The sequence below is a fragment of the Echiichthys vipera genome (genome assembly GCF_963691815.1).
Source record: "Echiichthys vipera genome assembly, chromosome: 9".
Classification (NCBI taxonomy): Eukaryota; Metazoa; Chordata; class Actinopteri; order Perciformes; family Trachinidae; genus Echiichthys; species Echiichthys vipera.
In genome coordinates, this window is record NC_139834.1 from 13450089 (window position 1) to 13459842 (window position 9754).

Genomic DNA, 9754 nt, shown 5'->3' on the forward strand with positions numbered 1-9754 from the left:
CACTTCCATCAAAACACGGAGGAGCAAACCCGTCCGTCAACAAGAAGAAGGTGTGACGAGCAGCAAACTTCAGCAGCGTAGACCGAGCAAACCTCCGAGGCTAAAAACCCCCCGTATCATCGCTCACCTGTCCCGGAAGACAGGCCGCCTCAATGCATCACAGAGGACCGAAAACACCGCGGCGATCATGGATGTGTACGATTTGTTTAGCAGCTGCAGAAAGGGCGACATTTGTAGAGTCAGGTAAACAACGGCTCAGCTGACTTTTTTTGGGCTTGCTTATCTTTTCCTGGTTGTAGTTTTTTTTTCGGTCTCCCTCAGTCCTGTCTTGCACAAGCAATAGTCTCTTTGCAGCTAAACTCAACGCTCAGGTGCACTGTTTTGTTGTTGGTTTTTGCAGAGAAACGGGAGGTAAACACGGAAGGCAGGGTTACATTTCCTGTGATGACCCATATGTTGATGACCCAGCTAGCAACTTTAGCTGACGTTTGTGAATCAGCAACATAGTTACTATCTGTCAGGGTTGGATACTTTACTCACTGTTGCCATACAGCTTTGCGTTTGAGTGATGTACGTTATCTGTACTGTGGTAGACTGTTATGGAGGACTAAACATGACTTAAGTCTCAATAAATACATAAAGTAATGTATAAAGAAATACAGAAATAAATGCATAAAGTAAATGCATAAAGAAACACAGGAATACCCGAATATATAAATGCTAAAATAAATGAATGAATAAATAAATGCATGAATAAATGGGACCTCCTACTGAATGGACATAAACATACAGAAACAAATAAATGTAGGTGAACAAACATGAAGAAATACATGTAAAGGATTTATTTATTTATTCATACATTTATTTATTTATCTCTGTATTTATGCATTTATATTTTTTTATTCTTATATTTGTTCATATGTCTATCCATTTATGTGTTGTGACTTAAGTCATGTTTGGTCCTCCATAGCCTGTGTCCTGCAGCTTACCAAGGGAGCAGTCATCAGTCAAGACAAGTCAAGACAAGTAACAACAATACACAGTTTAACTTCTCCAGCACTGCAGGATAAAGGATCTATCTTCAGTGCCTTGTGCATGCAGATTCAAACATACTCTGTTCGTTATGTTATGGTGCAGATGAAAGCAGATTTATAACATAGGACAATTTTCTGTATTTGGATCCCCATTAGCCAGTATTTCAAAGTTAAATGGGGTCATCCAGAAAGGTGGCGTCTATACCAAATAATCCATATGTTTTGAATATATACGCAGCTGTTTGAACAATGCATCTTGCCCATTTTCCTATCTTCTCTCATCTCCTGTGTGACGCGGCCATTTGATTTTCGCTGTAGATCTTTTGTAGGCTAAACATTTCCGTCGGTGCCTCGGTTTATGTCAGATTGTGAGTGTGTAGACTCCAGTACATGACCGTAACCGCTCTTTTCTTCTCTCTCTTTAAGATACCTTGTTGAGCAAAGAGATGTGGACCTCAATGTAAAAGATAAATGGGACAGCACTCCATTGTAAGTACATTTTAGCATTGTAAGTATTCTACTGACTAACATGGCATCAACTCATAATGAGCACGTTCTTGTTCTTTAGGTATTATGCTTGCCTCTGTGGTCATGAGGAGCTGGTCCAGTACCTGTTGGCTAGTGGTAAGGTTGTTTGTTAAGCAATGACGCTATATAATCACACTGAAATGTTCTGTAATATAATCATGCATTGGTTTTGTTCTTTGCTTTGCTTTCAGGTGCCAAGTGTGAAGCCAACACATTTGATGCGGAGAGGTGCATGTACAGCTGTCTGAAGGATTCTGTTCGACGCCTGCTCAAAGATTATAAGTGCATCACTGTCCGCGCCATGCAGAGGGAGGATTTTATCTACTTTCTGCACATGTAAGTTGGCCATCTACTTCTCTACAGGGCAGCGCACAGAGCAGTTCAATCTCCTCAGCTCTTTTAGTAGTTAACAGTAAAAAGAAAAGGCACAATATAGTACCTTAACGGTTTTCGTGTAAACCTGCATACCTTCATCTAATCTAAAATCTAAATGTGTGTGTTTTTCCTGTAGGTTACTGGAGCAGGGTCAACACAGCGATGTCAAGTTTCTGGTTCATGGACAAATATTTACAGCCCATCGATGTATCCTCAGTGCACGCTCAGAGTACTTTACTGACATGTTTGAGACCAAATGGAAAGGGAAGAACTTGATCACCCTCAAACACCCTCTGGTAGATAATAAATATATTTAGATCCTGGGTGATTCATTTTATATTGCTGTGTGTTGATTGTTTTGTTATTAGATGGCCGTTTAATAGACAGCCACACAGGCATCCATCTACATCTGTATGTATAAAAGCAGTTTTGATTTCAGATCAACCCTGCAGCCTTCGGAGCCATCCTGCAATATTCCTATACAGGTGAGCTGCAATTATTCAGGCACACTTTTAGTCTTGTGCAAAATTCAATAAATCCAATAAAATCATTTATTTTCATGGCGTTTACAAACCTTTTTATTCTCTATCTGAACAGTCTCATCCTAAATAAATTACTACAAAATATGAAATCAGAAAACCAGACTTAACAGGTCTGTTAATATATTTTATGTCTTTCTTTTAATTAGATTTGCCAAATAAAAATAATTTTACTATATATTTTGCTTTTAATCCTAACACATGACTTGAACTTTAGATTGCAAAGAATATCTTACATGTTTGTGATTTGGTTGAAGAGATAGTTCAGAGATCAATGGTTTGTGGGAATTTTAGTGTTCTTATCACTCTCCCAGAGTCAGAAACTTTAAAAAGAAATCTATATGGTGTCGGAAGAGTGTTTAAGGGATCAGATAACATGTAATGAGATAAAGGCGGATGAAGGGGGGCCTTTTTCAAAGTTATGCCTCAGGAGAAGCCCACACTCTGACACTGAAAACCCCTGCTTGTATTCATTCTAGTGAATAGATAGAGCTAGTCTGCCTCTAAACAATAGCCAGGGGCCCATATGAACAGAAACTGGCTGTTAAGAAAGATTGTCCTAACATGCTTTCACTGGTGGACAAAATCTGTTCTTTCTGTGAAACAAAACACTGTCCAGGAAATACAAAGAGCGTCTTTTGCATTAAAAAGATAGTAATTACAGAACAACAAACCTTTTAATTTAAACCAGGCAGGTTTGCTGGAGCCTCATATTAACTGAAGATTATCCTTTTTTTAAAGTCCAAAGTCAATAACACATTCAATGCAGTCATGTAATATATTTATTACTATAATTACTATGCTCATATTGGTCTAAAACTTTGATTGGTCTAATAATTTTGGTTGTTTAAAGTACAATAACATCAGATTTACACTGTATGTATTGGTACTGTATTTTGTATGTTATTTACCACAGTTGTAACCTGCTGGAAAAGCTTGATAATGAACCTCAAAGTGCTTGAAAAGTGGTGAAATTTGACTTTGCAGGAAGTATAGGAAACCTCAAGAGTCAAATAACTCTTTTCATCCTTTTTTTCACTTAATGTTACAGGACGAATGGATATTGACATAAGCCTTGTGGAGGACTGCAGACGTCTTGCTAAACAGTGCAGAATGGAAGATCTAATGGAGGAGATGGAGAATAAATGCAAAAAGGTGTATGAATTTGGTAAGACAGTGCTCTTGGTTCACGTTTACGCTGCTAATTCATGTATGTGTACTACTAATTCAGTACACATAGCTTTTTCAAATAGTCTCAAAATAACAAAACACATTCTAAACTTTTGCCCCTTTTTGTGGAGCTTGACTCTTTTTTTCCCACATTTATGATGTTTCTTTGTTTCCTTAAAGTGTCCAACAAGCCAGGAATCTGTGTGAAGGTTCTCAGCCTGGAGCCTCACTGCTGTCGATTTCAGGAGGAGATGGCTCAGCTAGCAGACTGTGCACTTCCCACAGAACTACGAGTAAGGATATCATGGCAAGAAAACACCATATCCACTACCACAACAGTTTAATGAGCCCGTTTGACTCTGTCTTTTTGATGTTTATTCTCCCCAGGTTGGATTTGGTGAACTTCCCTTTAACAGAGTTGACCGCTTCCCCACTTATCCTGACATCTGCTTCAGAGTCGATGGTTTCAACTTCTTGTGTCATAAGGTACAAACCAAAGCTCACACAACATTCCCCACTTTACAGACCTCCGCACCCTGTGACTCAAATTTGTGTGTGTTTGTCTCCAGGCATTTTTCTGTGGACGTAGTGATTATTTTAAAGCCTTGCTGGAGGACCACTTCAGTGAGGGAGAGCAGCTGCAGTCCCAGCCCAGCACCCCAGTGATAACTTTACACAACATTTCCCATGAAATATTCATCCACGTCATGTATTACATCTACACTGACGACACACAGGTTAGTGCACAATCTTTGTCTGTTATTACTTTGTGGAATTGATTATCAGGGGTGTAAACTTACCATTCAGTGAGAGGAAAAAAAAACACAAAAAAAGGTTTCTGTGTCATTCCGCCAACTGAGGAGTTATTAAAAAGACGGTGAATCCAAAGCATCTTCTTTAAGGATCAATTTGTGACTGACACACTGGTTTCCTACTGTATGGCTAGCCTGAGAACAAGATGAATCTGTCGAGCTCATGTTTCATTTGCTCTGGCAGATACATCTGGCCGCCCTCCCGTTCAGACAGATTTCCAGCCAACGAGGCCCTCTGCAAACCAACTGTTTATCTCGTGTGAAAGGTTTGAGATGATGACAGAGAAGAGTCGCGTAACTCAGATCAGTCAAGATTCTATAACCATATTGCCTATTTCTCAACTAAAAAATACTATTTTAGAAATGCATTTTAGTGTACTGTTTAGCTGTAATTTGAGAAAGTTTGGAAATCAGAAATAAACTGAGAGGTTCCAGGGCGATGCCGGGCTACTGTGAGGCATGAGCATGTGTTTGTGGGTGAAGGGGTGTTCTACATATCCAGTTCAACTGTTGATTTTATAGTAAACTTTATTTAGAGCTCTTTATCTTGTATTTCACAAAAAGAGCAACTATAATCATTATTTTTGTATTAGCAATGGCTCAAACTACGTGTGATGTGATGTGTGAAAGTGGTCACTCGAGATGAACCCACAGAAAAATATCACCTGGCTCTGTAGTTATCCTCAGCTGGTGAACAAAGTGGAGCGTTTAGCAGCTAAAGAGACCGATGTGTCTTCCACGAGTCAGAGGAGGCCAAAGCAGAGCTAAACGGAGAGTGAAAGTTGAACTTGTATTCATCAGTTGACAAAAAAACCCAACTTCAAATGAACGCTATGCTGAATGCGTAGGTAACCAACTAACAGGTTGCCGTAACAATTTAAGAGATTATAATATGTCAATGTTGTGTTCACTGTTGCTTGTTTCATCAGTTATTGCATTTAAAAATCTGCATGCACTCTGATAATCTTAGTTATTGTGTCTTTAAATGTTCTCCCCCTGACATAAGTGCATCCTTGACCTATTTAACATACTAAATATTTACACTATATAACCTTGCAACAACACCACCAAAAGAGAACAATAACATTTTAATTATCTTTTAAAACCTAACCAGTGATTGCGAACACAGACCCCTTAAACAACAACTGTAATGTTATTCGAATGTTCATCATTATTATCTGATAGCTGACTGGATCATTTTTTGTGTCCAGCCAATGGCAGAGATGGTGTTTGACGTGCTCTGTGTTGCCGACATGTATCTGCTACCGGGGCTGAAGCGTCTTTGTGGAAGGATGCTCGCTAAGACCATATGTGAGGACAACGTTCTGTACATGTGGAGAATGGCAAAGCTTTTCCGTCTCTCTCGGCTGGAGGATCACTGCACAGAGTTCATGGCCAAGACCATTGAGCGGGTGGGTGTCCTATTCTCTGTGCTCACACTAAATGGGAGCTTTATTTTGGCTGGATAACCAGAAAGTGTCTATGATAAAGTGCATACAACATTTCATGTCTGTATGTTGAATATGAAGCTGGAGTCAGCAGGCGTTTAGCATAGCATGAAGATCGGTAGCAGGGGGAAAGTTACTGCTCCTGGCCAATAAGAGTTCAGCAGGTTACAGTTTGTCTTTTTGACATTTAGGATTAAACAAACAAGATTTAACCTCTTAATTAATGAGGTCCTGGACAGAGCCAAGCTAGCCGTTTCCCCTTGTTTCGAGTCTTTGTGCTAAGCTAGCCATGTCCCAGCTCTTGCTTTTTATAGCAGACAGACTCTTAGCAAGAAAGCAAATAAGTGCAGTAGCCAAAATGTCTAACTATTCATTTAAAGTGCTCCCATGAAGGTAAATGGCTTCTAGAAAATACTCAAAGTACTTGACCACCTCTTGTACATTTATAATTTCCATCATACCAAAAGTCACAGTAAATATAGACCTCTGAGGCCGTATGATAAAACTTTTTGTTGTTGTGTCTGGAAACTACATGAGCTAGATCTTAGTTATTGTAACTTAACACCCATGGGCTAAGGTCGATGATCTGAATGTTCTGGTCAGCCACACTCAGCCCCCCCCAGGATATATTCACTATGGTCTAACCTGTCTGTCACAGATGGTTGAGCAGGCTGAGTTTGCAGAAATCATCAAAGAGGACGCTGCGTCATTGGAGGAGCGACACGAGACAGACTCCGTCCCCCTGGTGGACGAAATCCGTTACCATATCGCCAGCAACGTGCAGACTTACAGCGAGATCGAGGAGGCCAATCAGAAACTGGAGGCCTTGGAGGAGCTTCTCTGCAGCATCAATATTGACTGCTGAAGGGTTGGCGGGTTGTGGTTTGTGGCTGCAGCTGCTGCAGAGTTTTAAGTTTTTAAGGTGGATGCTTTGGGAGGGGACATATAGCGGTGTTACAGACATCTGTAGTGAGAAAGTGTGTGTCTTTATGTTTGTAGGTTTTGTTTTATTTACAGTATATTGTACAGAATATATATTTTCAAAGTGTGTTCTGATGCATATTTAGAGAAAGTTCTTAAATGTGTCTTTGAGTGAGGCATATAAAAAGACATTTGGTATAAAATACCAAGTTCTGCGAGATGGGAAATTGTGTATGATATATTTACAAAAAGATATCTTTCAATTACACATGCACGGATTATTTGTAGCTGCTAGAATTTAGACTAGCTGTTCATTTAGCGCTTTCTTAAAAGTAACTTTGGCCCAAACAAAGTTCATCACCAGACCTCATATTGAACTCCATGAATTTTTATTTTTATGCTAAAAGAGAGTTGAATGACACAGTTACACACACTCGATAACAATGGGTAAAAAGACAAACTATGTTCACTTCATTTAACAAAAAAGTATTTTAACTTCTAAATCCTCATTTTAAATTACAAAGAATATAGTTGTATAATGTATTTCATGCACAGAAACATGCAACCATTATTTTCAATTTGATCAGATTTGACGGCTGAACTATTTCACCTGTAATATTGCTCCTGTGAGACACTTACTATTCTTACACTTATTACCTTCTAACATGTTCCTGATCTTTATTTAAAAATGGACACCCCTCCCCCCCTGTCTTTGTATGACAGCAAACCTCTTTTGCCCAGTGTGATCACAAGAAAATAAAGCTGTTACTAAAGTGTTTGCATGTAAAATCCACCATCAACAGAGGGGAAGATTTGTTTTCAAAATGGTGATATCCATTTCTCAATCTCCCCCTGCTATAATAAAAAAAAAGAAACACTTGGTTTTGGCAATTAAACGTGGTATTGCAAGCATGTGTTGTGTTTTACTCAGCATATCTCATGGATTTTGAAGTGTGCCATCATGGCTTCATGAAACTGAATTGTTTTTACTTATATAATTCATCAACATCCTGGCATTTTATATATATTTTTTGGCAATGACAGTCTGTCAGTTTTGTCCACTGCTTTGGTTTAGACTTAAATATCTCAACAATGATTAGATGGATTGCCACTCTCACGGGATGGTTGTGCAAATGTATTGCATTTTAAGATACTCTTAAAGAAGTTACCTAAAGATGGCGCCATTTCCTAGCTCATCATCCCAGAGGTTGTGGTGAGTTGCCTCAGAAACACACTTCTTCATGCATTGTGCGAAACAAATGAACCCCTCACTTGGGTATCGCACTGAATTGGAACATTTTATGAATGGGACTCTTTCCAAATCACTCACTCCACAAAGGTGTGAAGAAGGGCAGTAAATACTGAAGCACTGTTTCATGGCAGTGATTTAAATGTTTTTTAGGCCAATGTGTGCATCAGTCCCTTACTGTTTATAATTGGCATCCCTGTGGGCTCTATCACTCTCATTTCAAAGAGTCTTTGTGGCGAAGACAAAGCAGAAAGTCACCTTAATGTAGCCCTGAGGTTAAGAACAGTGGGTTAGCTCAAATCCCAACAGGACGGGAAGTACTGTGACGCTGCGCTGCTGTTAAAATACATTAAAGCACAGTTCAACTGAAACAGTACGGCCATCCATTAGGTTTGACAGCAAAACCTTTGGCTTCAAGCCCAGTGTCTTGAAGGCTTACATGTTTAAAAAGACAAGAATAAACAACACAATAAGTTATTACCCCAGCAAGCTTCCTTTGCAAATGTTTAATGGTTGTTGCTAGGCTACTCAATGTGGTTTGGGTCTTGGGTGGGAAAGTCAAGTTTGTTGGGTGTCAGATGGACATCACACTGTTGGGGCAAATGGATGTTTACGCAGTGTACAGGAAAGAACTTGTGTTTCTCTTCTCTATATTCATATCCATGGAGACTGTGTTCTACAAGACAAACCAACATCTCTGATAATAATTTGGTGCCTCAGTTTGTTCCTATGCAACGGCTCTACACTGGCCCCAGCTCAGAGCAGGAAACAGTGAAGCCTGGAAACGAGATGTTGAAAGCAAGACTTTGGCTTTTAAAGTCAGTTTACCAGACTTTTTGGCCATGTTAGTGACATGGCTCTAAGGATGATCCACACTTAAATATCTCCACAACTAGTGGACAGATTTAGATGAAGTGTACAGACTTTCATGGTCCCCAGAGGATGAAGCCTGATTACTATGGCGACCCCTTCATTTTACCTTTAGCCCCACCCTTAGGTTGAAATCTTTGTTTTTTACTGACATATTCCTACAACTATTCTATTGTTTGCCATAAATGTAGTGTAGATATGCAGGGTGCCCAGAAGATGAACCTGTGTGACTTTAATGATACCCTGACTTCCACTTATCTACTCGATGGAATAGGACAAAATGTGGTTCAAATATTCATGGTCCCCAAAGGATGAAACCTAAGTACTTTTTCACAGACGCCACCATAAGGTTCACATTTGCAGTTTTGAGTTAAATGTCTCAACAACTATTTAAAACTTGGTACACACAATCAGGAACCCACCCACAGGATGATTTATTATTAATGATCCTCTGCCATCATCACGTCACATTTTTATTTTTGTCTAATACCTTAGTTTATGATGAAATAGCTGCAACACCCTGACATCGCTATCATCCTCAGCTGTAGTTTCTGTTAAGAGGGCTACTAATTAGCTAATTAAAACATGCTTACATGCTAAACTAAGATGTTTTAGCATTTAGCTCAAAGCACAGTTCTACTGCTAGCATGACTGAGTCTTGGTCTTGTTTTCTCTATCTTGATTGCACAACTCTTTTGTTGTCAGCTAACGTGACTAACACCCGAATCTCGTGGTCAGTTTGTTTCTTGGCAAAGTGGCCAAACATTCTTCATAGCCTGTCAAGCAATTAATCAGTGTGCCTTTGTCC

At 39.4% G+C, this 9754-nt stretch overlaps 1 protein-coding gene across 1 annotated transcript; it reads left to right on the top strand.

Annotated features, from left to right (window-relative positions):
- Positions 1-27: 27 nt before the first annotated feature.
- abtb1 (ankyrin repeat and BTB (POZ) domain containing 1) lies at positions 28-7732 on the top strand. The gene is made up of 12 exons (XM_083919658.1): positions 28-243; positions 1461-1523; positions 1603-1658; positions 1754-1898; positions 2074-2233; positions 2377-2422; positions 3528-3644; positions 3827-3939; positions 4034-4132; positions 4216-4383; positions 5670-5870; positions 6565-7732. Exons 1-12 carry the CDS (start codon positions 188-190, stop codon positions 6769-6771), a joined length of 1431 nt encoding a protein of 476 aa, XP_083775784.1. The 5' UTR covers positions 28-187; the 3' UTR covers positions 6772-7732.
- Positions 7733-9754: the final 2022 nt, after the last annotated feature.

Excerpts from the sequence above, each read along its gene's own strand:
- abtb1 (XM_083919658.1), top strand. The coding sequence starts at position 188 with ATGGATGTGTACGATTTGTTTAGCAGCTGCAGAAAGGGCGACATTTGT. Across the intron at positions 1,524-1,602 it reads AAATGGGACAGCACTCCATT|GTATTATGCTTGCCTCTGTG; the intron begins GTAAGTACATTT and ends CTTGTTCTTTAG. Across the intron at positions 1,659-1,753 it reads CCAGTACCTGTTGGCTAGTG|GTGCCAAGTGTGAAGCCAAC; the intron begins GTAAGGTTGTTT and ends CTTTGCTTTCAG.